Source organism: Centroberyx gerrardi, chromosome 1, assembly GCF_048128805.1.
Source record: "Centroberyx gerrardi isolate f3 chromosome 1, fCenGer3.hap1.cur.20231027, whole genome shotgun sequence".
Classification (NCBI taxonomy): Eukaryota; Metazoa; Chordata; class Actinopteri; order Beryciformes; family Berycidae; genus Centroberyx; species Centroberyx gerrardi.
In genome coordinates, this window is record NC_135997.1 from 7478628 (window position 1) to 7493583 (window position 14956).

A 14956-nucleotide genomic window follows, 5' to 3' on the forward strand; every position below is an offset into this window, starting at 1 on the left:
ACTGTTAGAGCGATGAGCCACCTCGTTTTGTTGCTTTTTAAGCATGAATCCCATCTGCATCAAGCACTGAACACATGGTGATGTGCTGTCCTCTGCAGGCTGAGACTGGCATTACAGCTATAATACAATACCAACTGAATTGCATTTTCACTCATTAACAACAGAATCCTGTTCCACTAACCATATGGACATGATATATAAGCTAGCCATACCAAAATAATATATACACAAAATTATTCATAATACAGATAACACTTTATATGAGTTCATTTATAACGCATTTATAACACAATACACAGTTGAGGAGTTTCATTCCAAGCTATATCAAGCATTTGAAAAATTAAACATAAAATAAGTGCTGTCCTGAAAACAAACCTCACTATTGAATATTGAAGTATATATACTGTAAATATTGAAGGTATTAAATATACCTTTCGCAAAATTGCATCAGTTTAGAGCTATTGCTTATTTTTGAAACATTGAGCACTAAACCTCAGGCAACTTAAAAAAAAAAAAAAAAAAAAAGGCATGAATCATGTTAGAATGAAACATTTTGAACACATAACACATTTGTAATGTATTCATAGCAGCCATATGACACATTCATGAATGCTGATTCAATTCTTATGTAAGCAGTCAATGTAATTCTCTTGACATTTTGTGCAATAGCCGTTTTTAACTGACAGTATACATTGGGGTTTGTTATGAAAACATATTTGAGACATTGTACAGTTTCTATTTGCCTCTCATCCTCTTCTCTGGACTTTTGCTGGTTGCAAGTTAAACTTTGTTGACCCAGATTTTGTATATATAATATTCTTGTATATAACAGGAATAGTGTTCACTTCACTGTTGCAATATTTTCCATATTGACTGCATAAAATATTCCCTCACCCAGGTCAAAGTCCACACATACAGCTACTCACCCTCAAGTGCACAACCATCCCTCCCACATACACATTTCCATCTCTAACGACCATCTCAAGCCGCAAGCGGGCCGGTTGCCCCGGGCAGTAATTCAGTATGTACCTATGCAGATTATGGTGGCTGTACCACTTGCATAACTTAAGCACTTTCGACTGCATCAGATAATGAGGGGTAAGATGGTGAATATGTAAGGGAGTGTGCCGGTATGGTAATTACTGCTGGGCAGCCGTAGAGCAACAGGTTTAGGCGAATAAAACGACCTGCACCTTTTAGTCATTTAATGCGCTGCTGAAGTGGAACTCTAGGTGTAACACTTGAAGCGTACAGTGGCAGGCTGTCACAGCAATGCTCAGATGGGTCAGACAGCAGCAACAAAAACAAAAGTAGATGCAATACAGCGAGGAAATAGTGAAGCTGGTGAAGCTGTTTCATCACAGAATTGGATTTCATTGAAGGTTTGCATTTGATCCAGCAAGCAGCAGTTTGTGATGTTAATAGGGCATTGTGTGGGTGATATAGAAGGCAGCTAAGTGGGTCAGGGATGTGGTTGCGGGGACGTCCCGGTGGGTCAGTGGGCTGAGGTGGAGGCGAGCATGTCCGTCCAATGGCTCTGACATCCAGGCCAGCTTCAATATTTGTTGTGCAGATGATTTATAAATATTTCCCTTTGGTCTTGCCAAGGGCAAGGTCTAAACCAGCTCTCTCTGAAGTGAGGACATGAAAGTCAGATCTCTTAGCTGCTTACACACACACACACACACACACACACACACCTCCATGGATTTACTTTACACACATGCACACAATCTAAAACTCCATCTCCCTCTCTCTCTCTCTCTCACACACTCACACACACACACACACACACACACACACACACTTACACACTCATACACACACTGCTCTGCAGCTCATCAAGTCAAAATAACCCTGATCAGGTGAACAGGAGCACTTCCCATGGGATTACAAAACTGGAATCCCGGAAACCTCCAATCATTGTGAATTTGCATCAAAGCTCAAAGACACAAAGGGGCAATCATAGACCGACAGGGCCGAGATCAGAGAAACGCAAACACTCTGAAATATTCTGTGATGAAAGCAGACGTTTCAGACAGCTTTAAGACAACACTGGGTGTTAAACCCCCAACCTGGGCCTAATGAGGGAAAATGGGGCAGCAATTAAATCAGAATTCTGGCTCACCTCTTTCTGCATGCACATCAAAAGGTTAGAAGTGAAGGATTAAAGGAGGATGCCGTTCACTGCGAACATCACGCCAGCCAATTAACAATTCATCATTTACTTATTTTTCCTACTGTTCTTTCAGGCAGTCGTTACAGAATAGTAAGACAGGTGATATTGGACTGGAGGCATCTTTAGTTATCCCCAATATAAGACACTCATGATCACCTAAAAGGTATTCACAGTATTCCCATGATGTCACATGCATTTCCTACCAATATGCTGCTTCATCATATTCCCAGCTCATTGGCTGTGGCTGTCATTTGATTATAATCACCTGTTCATTTATTACAATCATCTGTTATTTTCCTACCAAGATGGCTGTGTGGTGACATAATAGAATACTATGAATAGTATTTGGTTAACTAATTACATCGACATTAACACATCTATTCAAATGCTTCTCACTCATTATTACTCATTATTTTTGTAGCTTTTACCTGTCCAGGGACTACAGACGGAAAAAAAAACAAAAAACACTCTAGCACATTTTCCTCTTCTTATGTGCACTGTCCCTGTCAAATAAATGAATAAATGAAATGACATTATATTCTGCAAATGAAGGCAAGTGTGCAACATTCCTTCTTCATCACAGACTAGTAGATATTTGTCAACTTTGTTGCGATTTCAGAGATGTGCTTATAGATTTTTCAGGAATTTCCCTAAGCTTTGCTTGGGAAAAAGCATGAAAAACAGAAATAATAATACAAAAAAAATCAATAAAAAAAAACTTCTTGCTGGCTCACAGTACTTTATGCATATGTATTTTACCCTGGTTCTACCCTCACTTAGCCTGATTTAGCAATTCTGGTCAATGTCCAGGATTGGGGTGAGTCAGGATCAGGAAGGACAGATTCCAGTGTGAAGGCTCAGTGTGAAGTGACCTTTGTTTTCACTGTCTGTTAGCAGGATTTTAAAGGTGCAGTCAGTTCCCAGCTTTAATCGACTATAAGACCCCAAAATTTCCAATTAGCTCTTCCAGAAGATGGAAGATACAGAAGAAAGAATAGTTGACGTAGATGTCGACTTATCACCCCTGAAACACACGCATGCTCACACACTGTGCATCCACACACACAACCTTGCTAAAAACAACTCTGTCACTGCAACATTAAAAGCAGACGAGCCACACGTTCATTTTTGCCCTCAAGAGTCCTTGATTATAAGCAGTGTTGACTAAAGATTACCAAATGTGGCTGTCTTTTCGGAAGAAAGGAAAAAATGAATACAGATGTTGTCTCTGTTTTACTGCCTGTTTACATCTTGTGAATTCCTGCCCAGAGAAAAGGGTTTTCTTTTATGTCTCTAATTAGATGGTGTGACAATATAGCCTTGTATAACTTATTCCCAGTCTTAACAACCAGTCCCGGCACATGAAGTTGACTTTGGACTCAGATGGAGTCAGTTTCTGTGCAGAAGTCAGAAAGTAAAACCGTGGCCGAGACAGGAAACGGTCTTTGAGTGTTTGACCTTTCGACCCTCCTCACTTGTTGTGATATCCCAGCTTTCCTGAGGAAATGAAACCGCCTGAACCTCGGCATCATTAACAGCCCATGTGTCACGCCCGCTATAAAGCAAGACAAACAGCTAATTCACAGGAAGGGTCCAGCTAGAAAGCAGTAAACAGTATTAAAAATGGGCAAAGAGCGGAGATGCAAGTTTGACCAGTGTCAGAATTTAATGATATGACATGGTGAGCTGGTATTTCATGTGGTGATCTCCCTCCATCACAAGCCACCTCATGTGTAGAAAACAGGATTTCTATATTGTTTGTAATGTATCCTCCAAACACAAACCATCTTTCCAATTATCTAGTGATGTGTGCCTACATTATTTTTAACGACCATTGGACAAGACTCCTACTCACACATGTTATTTACCAACAACACATTTGCCATTTATTGAGTGTCAATCCCCATGCCATTTCTTAAGTGCCTCTTCCGTTGTGCTCATTACACCCATTATACTCTTTTTCCTGATGCACTCATTATAGCTAATATCAAACAAAACGATGGCACCATATGGTGTAACATAGTGGCAGCAATTAAGCAAGCACACAGGTTACTTGTGTCAGCATTTAATATGTGTAGTATTTGTCATATTCTCAGCCTCAACTCCCAGGCGAAATGGAACTGAATTAAAAAAAATGTTTATACAATTTTCTGCTGCATACACCATCAGTACATGTTTCTTGTTATTAGCTGCAACCATAGTAGGTGGTGCACATGTGGATGAGCTTCATCTCCACATACTGTCAATGTCCACACCATTTTCATCTGCTTAGCATTAATAATAATAATTGATTACATTTATATAGCGCTTTCCTAAGTACTCAAAGCACTTCACATATCGGGGGTGGGGGGACTCAACTCATCCAACTGGGTGATGCACGGCAGCCAGTTTGCACCAGAACGCTCACCACACATCAGCTATCTCAGTGGAGAGTAGAGGACTGAAAGAGCCAATTAGGTAACGAGGGATGATTAGGTGGCCATGATGGAAGGAAGGCCTGTTTTGGGGAATTTTGCCAGGGCACCGGGGTTACACCCCTACTCTTGCGATGAGTGCCGATGGGATCTTTATTGACCACAGAGTCAGGACCTCGGTTTAACGTGTCATCCGAAGGACGGTGCCCACTCACAGGATAGAGTCCCTGTCTCTGCCCTGGGGCATTATTCATGAGACCAGAGGGAAGAGCACCTCCTACTAGTCCTCCAACACCACTTCCAGCACCAGGTGGTCTCCCATCCAAGGACTAACCACAGCCAGACCTGCTTAGCTTCCCAGACAAGCTAGCGATGTGATGCAGGAGCTATGGTGCTGGGATTAAATTTTGTATTTAACTCATTCTTGTTAATAGATAAATCACATAGCTGCAAGCATAAAAAATTGCAACTTATGTGAAAGTGATGTAGGTGAGGTTAACTCTGAGTGCAGAAATATTGAGAGAAAAAAAAGAAAAGAAAAAAGAGTGTGCTTTATCCAGCTAGCAGCCATCTTAAATCGAATATAAAGATTTGGAAAACTAGGAGTTACACTCAAGGACTTCAGTGATTTCTATCTTATGACTGCTGAGAATTTCATTAAAAAAATATCAATTTCAATATCAAAAACAACAGGTTGAAATCATTTTCATTACTACAACCACATCTTTCTCAAAGAAAATTTTTTGGTGCCATTGCTTTCTTTCTTTGATCTCTGAGCAGACCACGACTATGACATATTTCACAAAACATTTTCACAAATTGTTTTTAACCACTGTGAAGCGGTCTGTCTTTTACGATATTGTGTCCTGCCTGTTTGATTATTTTGGTCGTTGAAGTGGTATTTTTATAGCAACATTATAACACTGGAGTCAGTGGCTGCTTCCATTTCAAATAAACAGCAGAAGAACGAGGTGTTGCCCAGACATTTCTCTATATAATTATTGAAATTGCACTTTACCTTGACTCTGATAATGACCCTGCAATCAAACCACAACTGCTCCATTTTGTTATTGCACCTTATGATTAGTTTATAACACACATCTCCCACCATAAATGTTATCATCGAATCTTTGTTTGAACAAGTTAATAATAACTTTAAATTAGGCCAGTTATGAGTACGCCTAGAGTATAGTGCAAAGAGAGGCCAACATCTGTGTTTTAAATGAGCAAAATGTTGTGCCACGAGCAAATCTTCTACAAAACATGCGTACACATGGCACAGAGTTTGTGTAGTGGTTTGCTGTTGTAAATCCTAAACTTTGTGTGGAAATGTGTTTGCGGATCTTTTTTTATGGAGACACACTCTTTATACACAGGATCTGTCCCCTACTACGACAACCAAAGCGGCTGTAATAATGTGATACTTAATTGATCTTTGTAAGGAAATTACATTTTCACTTGTCGTGCTCTAAAGAGAGGTCAGAGGTCAGAGGTCATGCTCAGCTACAGAACAGCACACCTGGAGCTGGTAGGGCTTCTGTGTTTTGCTCAAGGACACTTCAGCAGGATGGATGCTTCCCCACATGGGGCTTGAACCCAGCTCCTCTGGCGGAGGGATGGTCGTCCTCCTCACCAAGCCACCCTGCTGCCTAAAGCTGGTTGAGATGATACAATGAAATACTGGAAATTCCCTTTTGGAGCAGCCCATACTCTGGGGTAGCCACAGGTTAGTTCCTCCAATTAGACGACCGCATGCTGTAGCAAGTCAAAGTCTAAACATCCACCGCACTCAATCTTTCTATCTATATCTTTAACCAGAGTAAATATGTCACAGTCAGTCAGTCATTTGCATGTAATAAGTCTTCGCTGCAGTACTGAGGCACCCTTCATTTCAATGGTCTTTTTTGGCTGCACTGGTTATCCCAACCGACATGCCATGAGTCTTCCAGACTCACAACTTTTCATCCAGTTCTCATCATGGAATCAAACACAGCCTTTTCCAACCGCACTAACAAGCTCTAGCTAACACCCTCAGGCCTAACCCAATGTCTTTAAGATGATTGAAACAGCCAGAGGTGGCCTCAGCCATGTTTCCAAGCACCAGCAACCCAACGTTCAGCCCACAGCCTTATCCTATTAAACCACATACACAGTCTCATGTGTTGTGCCACGAGCAGACATGCAAAACTGGGGCGATTTTCCGTTTGAGAGCGAGAGATTATTGTAAAGGAGTGGTGGGAAGGATGACAGTGAGAAGGGAGAGGGAGATGTGGGGGTTTGGGCCCATCTGTTTCTTGGTAAGTCAATGAAGGGAGGAAAAAAAGCTGAGCAGATACACTAAGCATTAGTGGTTAACCAACTACTAATGAGGGAAAAAGAAAAACATTGAACTCAGATGAAACCATTTAGCGTACAGTGGTATACAATGTCCTTATTGGGTTTCAAGGAAAGATGGCCAACGCTCACGTAAGCCCCATGTGTAATAACCAAAGGGATAAGGGGAAGCGGAGGTTGGACCTGTTTCTAATCTGTGTGTGTGTGTGTGTGTGTGTGTGTGTGTGTGTATGTTTAGAAGTGGCAGACTAACCCGTCTTTGAGTACATGAATCTGTTTCAAAGCATGTATTCCATACATGTACTTCCACACCTTTGATACAGCAAATGTCCGGGGCACTCAATTGAGCGCAGCTCTGGTGTAGTCCTGGCACGTAAAGCTTGATCCTTTTGCCAGGGTTTGGGCTCTGGGGTTTTCATTCCTCTGATCGCCTCTTCCCTCATCTACCCCCACCACCCTTCCCCAAAGCTCTGGAATAAATCCTGGGAAATGAGAGGGCCTCCTGCCCCCTCTCTGCTACTCATTCCCAGGTGTGCAAATCCCAGGTCAACCCAGGATCAGACAGTTACACCGCCAAAGTGTTAGAACGAGGAATAATAAATGATGGGGGAGACAGAGGAATGGGGCATGAGGCGGGGAGCAAAAGAAAGGTGAGAAGAGGAGAAAGAAAAAGAAACAAGATGAAATGAAAGAAAGAGATGGAGAAAGGGCAGAGACAGAGAGCTGAATTGGGAATGTGAGCCATGCTGAAACCATCCAACTCAAATCAGCACCATGTGTCCTCCAGAGCCTTATTATCCCATAAATGAACTTTATTGAGGCAACAAAGTGTTTTGGAACTCCGCAAAAACATTAAAGGGGCCCTAGCCTGTCTCGGCCCGGGGCCAAGAGTAGTCCAATTCCTCAAGGGACTAATGAAAAGAGAGGGGCCCCTGGCCTCGTGTTCGCTGCCCCCACTGCAGCCTCACACGCTGGTTGGCTGGCCGGCCCGCCTGAGTAATGGCCTATTAGTGACAGAGAAATGGTTAGCAATCACACCGGGGGAAACAAAGATGGCAAAGACCTCTTGACCGACCTGACCTGAGGAATTAACCAGCGAGGAGGAGAGGCAGAGAGAAAGACAGAACAGTGGAAAGGAAGGAAAATAGAGGAGAAATAATGGTAGATGCGTGGGAGGACAGGTGGGGATAATCACACCGGCAGAGAAAATTACAAGACAAAGAAAGGGTGACAAATTAAGTGAAGAGGCTGAGAGAAAGATTCCAAGTCTGGAGTAATCAGAACAAAAAGTTGTCGCAAATGTTGCGCGGCATGAGGAGAGCCCATGGAGTTGCAGTACGGCTAACAATGTGCAACAGTGCTCCTGCGGGTCAGAGGAGAGAGGAGGAGCCTTCGAGGGAGCAGACTGCTGTGTGACCTAACAGTTTTCATGACAGTTCAGAGGAGGGGAGGTGGGGGGGGAAGAGAAGTGGGCATGTATCTGCTGTGTATATAGCCACCTTCCCCAAACTGTTTTACGACTCGTGCTTTTGTACAAGAGGCATGGGAGGCAGGGGGAGGGGGAGAGACTTATTCCAGCATAATTATAGTCTCTGATCCTTCTTGAGATGATGGATTTGAGAGAGCTGGGTTCCTCAGGGGGCAGGTAAGGGGTTAAAATGGTTAACCAAATGGCCGCAAGTGGATATATGGGACTGATTAGGACCCTGGAAATGAGATTAAAGAAAGATCTACCAACAGATTGAATTGTATTTGCCATCATTGCTGAGAACAGCTTATTCAGTACAGACCGCAAATAACAGCATCATAAAACCAAGGAAGGAGTAGAGAGGAGGGAGGGCTGCCACTTGAAACCAGTGGGCTTTTCTTAAAGCAATCAAACCCAGGGCAAGTCTTGTATCAATTAGAGGGTGCATGCATGCTATGTGTGTGTGTGTGTATGTGTGTGTGTACAGAAGATGGTATGAATAAGCTCTCAATAAATGCTTGAGTCATTCTTAGCATTGTGCTATGGGGGCAGGATATACTGATCATTTTTTTTTGTTAGTTTAAGTATGTTTGTTATAATAAAAGCAAATGCCAATTCAACCACATTGCTTTTTACTTTTTAAAGGGAAAATTCTCCTGTACTCGACGACTGGGCATGTCATGAATTCGTCTGCAATAAGATAAGCAACTAAAATAGCCTAGACCTCGGTCTTGAGGGAAACATGTCAGCATCCCGTTACAAAGAGCTTTAATGAAAAATAAATCTTGTGAGGAGAAAAAAGCAACAGACAAATCAATAGAGGCACAGGCTCAAAGATAAAAGTGAGCAGTGTGTGCCAAAGAGGCACTCACTCTCATTCCTGGGTTGATTGTACTTAAAGTGAAACCACATGAACTGTGCTGTTCCCACCAGAGAAGCAAGAGTGAGAGAAGTAAGCGCTATAAAAGCACACATATGACTGTTGATATAAAAAACTCTATGTTTATTGTATCATTTCATCACCAGAACTGCTTTCTTTACTGAAGCTATAAGAAAATACACTGAACAAAAATGTAGTTTTCTATGTTAGGCACTTTTATTGATTTTGCATTACTAATTCACAAACACAAATATCATTGCTAAAGAACACAACCAATTTAAACAGATTGGTATAGATTTATTTACTGGATTACTTTACTTACTGGATTTAAGTTAATTTATGTTATTGGGAGAGAGAGAAGACATTTAGAAATATCCAAAATGAAGAAAAATAATTTTATTCCAAAACTTCTAGATAACAAATTGTTTAATATATAGTTTGAGCTATCTTTTGTGGTAAACTGAGCATTTGGCCAAAATATCAGAACACATAGCAAGAAATCTTACTTGTTAAGGCATGTTAGCTAGAAGGTAAAGACATTGCAGGAGTGCTTCAAATAGTTAATCCTTAAGTGTGGCCTATCCGCATAAATAAAGGGATCTGTTCCATTCGTATCAAATGGCATCCTACAGTAAATGTTACCCTGAACAAGTGTTTTGTGCCGTTCTACTCCAGACCTGCTGAATATCATCAGAATCGTCACATAGTGTATAGTAATTAAAGTAGTACAAAGCTATGAAAAAATATATCAGTGTAAAGGCACAAGAGACTTGCTCGACAATCACAACACCACCACAATAAACCATGAAAAGTCACAAAGAGCTGGCTCAGGGGTTTGCAGCTCTCGTTCTAAGAGAGTAGCGGCTACAAAGTTCTCTGCTTCCCATAGTAGGTTATATAAGGTTATGGTTTAGCTCAAAGCGTTGTCTTTAAAGTAAAACTTCTGCAATGCTGCAGATAGTAACAGATCAAGATAAACACCCTGTGCATTTATGCTGAACAATGTAAAGCTGTTTCATATACCTCTGACTATCTGAGCATTCCTGATGCTTTTTAATGAATCTGAGCAGAGTCCTCTATGGTATACCAAGAGAAACCAAATGAGAGTAATACATCAATTATAAATTTCCAAGTACAAGCATACAGATATTTTGGCTTCCAAGAACAACAACTGCCTACCCCTGAGCCAGACTTGTTAATATCTATCAACTTGGCCTGCCAAGTCTCGCCACTAGAGGACACTCTGGTTTCAACAAAAGGACGACGCGCCACTGCAAACTGTAGGACACAGCAAAGGGATTTCTATTCACCAAACACCCCATGACTCAAATCCAGCATAACCCCATGTACAGTCTCATTTTCACCATACTGTGTGAGGAACTTAAGGGACAGCTCCCCCAAATCTACCTACTCTTGAAAATGTTTATGAATTATTATTATAAAAAAAGAAATAATAATTTAGTTAGACTGCTGTATTGCTATGCCAAGGAGTAGTTTTTAAATTTGGGTGAACTGACCCTTTAAGTCTTTGGTATTTGGATTACAGTGAAAACACGCAAGCTAGTTTGGACCTCCAGAAGATGATAACTGTGCCCAATGCCCCAAAACGAGTTGAGTCTTGACTCAGAAATTGAATAAGTAGGTAGCTTGTGTGTTGGAGACTGAAATGATCAAGTGAGGCTAAATTCTCCCAGACATGGCAACCTTGTAGAAGACAAAGAGACATATGAGAGCTGACCATCAGGTGGGAATGTGAAAAGTGGTCTTTGCATATATTCACATCCATTTCACATTTCAGCTGAGCATCTCGAGAGTGGGGAATCTAAAAAAGGGACCTACATTTGGAACAACTCCCACAGACTGTAAATCATTATAATAATGTGCCTAATAGCCATGCAGAGATTTGCATTTATAATTTTCTTAGTGAGACTTGACAGCAATGCATGGAATCTCACATATCACATATCTAACACTGAAGAAAGATCCTGCATAAAAAGGTAGCTGATCAAGTCAAAATGATTTTTGAAATGAGCAATCATACATTCCTCTGGTCAGTTGGATACAGTAAATCTTGGATAGATGTAATTCAAATGTATTTTTTCCATGAATGGAGTCGTATATCTACTTGTGTTGAAATAACACATCTACACCTAAAATGTACAGTTTTTCACTTCCACCCATAACACATGGATGTAGATCTACAGAAACCAATGTACAGCCAGACATACGGGGGATTACAGAATAGCCTGTTAATGCACCACGCACACACCCTCCCACACACACACTCACACACACCACACACACACACACACACACACACACACTTGAGGCACCCACAGGGGCCACAGCAGGGGTACTCTGCAGCAGGGGATGTGAGAATGGTGGATTTGAGTCAGCAGGTAGCATTGTGTTTTGCTGGGGGATGCTTTAACACACAAACTCCTGTCTCATGCGGATGATCTGTAGTAAGGCGGCTTGGACATCCTCATCCATGTGGCCCTGGGAGGGAAACACACACAACAATGGGCTCTAGTTAATCCATTTGTCCCATATTTCTCAGTATAAGCCCACTTGCGGGCGGCTGGCTGTGGTGTCTTCAGCAGTTTTTGCTCTCTACGAAAAAACACTTCATTCTTGTGAATTACTTACCCCTAATGCTATAGTGCTATTAACATACTGTTGACATATCATGCTGCGCATCAGTTCCTACAGGCTGCTGTGCATTTGTCCCTTTGTATTTAGCATGTTATGTAGTATCACGCTTTTATATACACTACCAGTTAAAAGTTTGGACACACCTGATTGAATGTACTATGTGTTTCATTATCTTAAAGCCACTTTGATCTAAAGGCTTATGCTTAAATGCTTGAAATTTGATTTTTAGACAAATACAAATAGTGAAGTTGATGCCTATGTATAAATTTATTTCCAAAGCCTTTGCCTTTCCATCAAGGCAAAGGGTGGCTACTTTAAAGAATCTAAAATATAAGATAGTTTTGATTTGTTTGACACTTTTTTGGTCACTGCATAATTCCATTTATGTTATTTTATAGTTTTGATGTCTTTACTATTATTCTAAAATGTGAAAAATAGTAAAAAGAAAGAAAAATGCATGTATCCCAACTCTTGACTGGTAGTGTAGATTTTGTTAGTACGTTGGTGTGATGGCTAGCCAACATAATCTTAGCCCTCCCCCATCCTTCATATCCGTCCCCCACCCTTGGTCCCTCACTCACACGTGTGCACACACACGCACACACACACACACACACACACACACACACACACAGTACTTAATACATAATTAATTTACGTGGTCATGTTTCATATTTTTATATATTGCTTACATTTTTTGATTTATTTTGTAAAATACTTTGTAACACTGCTTTGATAAGTACACTATAAAAGGTGGGGATTGTTGTTGTTAACACTCCAATGAGGTAATGAAAAAAATAAGTATAAAGAGAAACTGAATTATTTTAGACAAGGTCATTCATGGGCATGAGATAAACTTACCTGCGCTGCACTGAGAAGATGAGTTCGATAAATTGAAACTACCTCCCTGTGTTGCCTCTCAGCATCCTTATAGAGGAAGAGAGAGGGAGGCAGAGAGAGAGAAAGACAGGGAGACGGAGAGAGACAGGTAAAGAGAGAAAGATGGGGGGGGGGGGGGACAGAAAGAGAGACAGGGAGAAGAGACAGAGACAGAGGTTATTGCTTCAGTGTCTTCATCAGTATTGGCCAACACTATGAATGCTATGCTGACGCGGCACAGGTATTGAATGGACTCATTCTGGCTCCACATTATTACATATCTTGCAGCTACACCTAAATTCCGGGACAAAAATAGCACCCATATTTTTCCTGAAGATGGCCAATATCTCATACAAAGGAGCAGAGGCCAGTTTTTAATCTTGGTGCAGACCAAGACGTGCATTCCATTCTAAGTTTGAGTAATGATGTTTGCTGATAGTTGTGAGACATCGTTTTCGTTTCATCTAGATTCTGGCAAGACCCAACTACAATGATGGAGATGTTGATGCCTTCATTTCTTCTCTAGTTTCCAAGTAGAAGAGGAGGGTCACATGGTGAGGTCACCATTATACATCAGGCACATCTCCAACTGTTTTGTTCAGTTCTGCAGTAAACAAGCTGATGAGCCAAGTGCCCAGAATACCCATCATATATTTATGGAAATGCAATGCAAGGTTCTCCTCACAAAGACTAATGTGAGTAGATGGGCAGGATTATTATCAGGGCAATACGTTGCTAAGGTAACTGTGAAAACTGTGTAAATGCATGTAAATGCAGAGCTTATTTAATGATTGGCTCCCTGGGTTTTTCAATCACTCACTCAGTCAATCACTAATGGAAAAACAGACAAAGTTCAGCAAATTACAGAAGTTTACTGTGCCATAAAACTAACTGAATATAGCAAAATGTGCACATATAAGAGTCCATGTGTTCCTACACTAGATCTTATAATAATGGGTATGTAATATGTGTCCACTCACAGCCAGCTGTTGCTGTAGGCTCTTGATCTGGGCTTGGAGTGTGTCAATGTGCTGCGTCTGTCTCTTATTGGGCGCGTTGCCTGCGTATGCCAGCTGGGACAGACCGTTCAGTGCCTGCTTCAGTCGCTCAACGTCTGTCAGCAACTCCGTGATCTGAGCACACAACCACACACACACACACACACACACACACACACACACACACACACACACACACACACACAGCTGTTAACATTAATGTGAATACACACATTTCATTGTTTCATCAACCACACACAATAAGAAATTTAAAGCTATGATGAAAGAAACTGATGAAAAGAACCCTATTTTCTTTCCAAATCTTCATATACCCAGTACATGGATACATTCTGAGAAATAATTTACTCAAAGTACCCTACTCATTTTTAAAAACAATAAAATAGATATATTTCAGTACTTTTCAATGGCAGATATCTCATTTTGAAACAATACCTATTTGTTCATTTAGCTAAAACAAACATACAGATTGCCTGTACCAAAAATAGTCTAAATAACAATACATCTAACCATGTTTTTTGTTACTGAGCACAGCTAAATCAGTTAATAATTCAAATATAATGCCATAAATGTTTACTACCTTCTTGTCTTTGACTTCAGTCTGCTCAGCCGAAGTCTGAATCCTCCTCTGAAGATCACCAATGGTGCTGAGCGACTCGTCATACCTCTCCTTCAGCTCCCTAATTTCTCTCTCGATGGCATGGCCTTTCTCCTGGACAGTCTCCATCTCTGCTCTGGCCCTGTCCTCACCCTCCCTTGCCTGGGCTGACTCCCGATGGAGCTCCTTGCACTGTTCTGCTAAACTCAAGACCTTGTTGCTCAGGTTGACGACCTCCTCCTCCAGCTGCTGCTTCTCCTTCTTCAGCTGGTTCATTTGGTCTTCCTTATTGCGAAGCTCCTCAAGAGCCTGGGTGGCCTGGAGGAGCTCAGACTGCAGGGCAGATACATCTTCAGCCCTCTGGGCATTACTCTCCTCCTCTTCGCGGAGTGCCAGTCGGAGCTTAGCCACTTCAGCCTCCAGGGTTTCCTCGGCCTGGGCATGTTGTTGCAGCAGGGCGGCCTGATCCCCATGGCGTCCCTGGAGCTCCTTCTCCAAGGCACAAACCCTCTGGGCCTCCTCACGCTGAGCTC

The 14956-nt window shown here is 41.6% G+C and overlaps 1 protein-coding gene across 1 annotated transcript in view; it reads right to left on the reverse strand.

Moving 5' to 3' along the window:
* Nucleotides 1–9490: 9490 nt before the first annotated feature.
* uacab (uveal autoantigen with coiled-coil domains and ankyrin repeats b) overlaps nucleotides 9491–14956 on the reverse strand; it is a 44131-nt gene continuing 38665 nt past the window's right edge. The window contains 4 exon segments of the mRNA XM_071915700.2: nucleotides 9491–11774; nucleotides 12792–12857; nucleotides 13790–13942; nucleotides 14406–14954. Of these exon segments, the coding sequence (XP_071771801.2) occupies nucleotides 11703–11774; nucleotides 12792–12857; nucleotides 13790–13942; nucleotides 14406–14954 (840 nt within the window). The 3' untranslated portion in view covers nucleotides 9491–11702.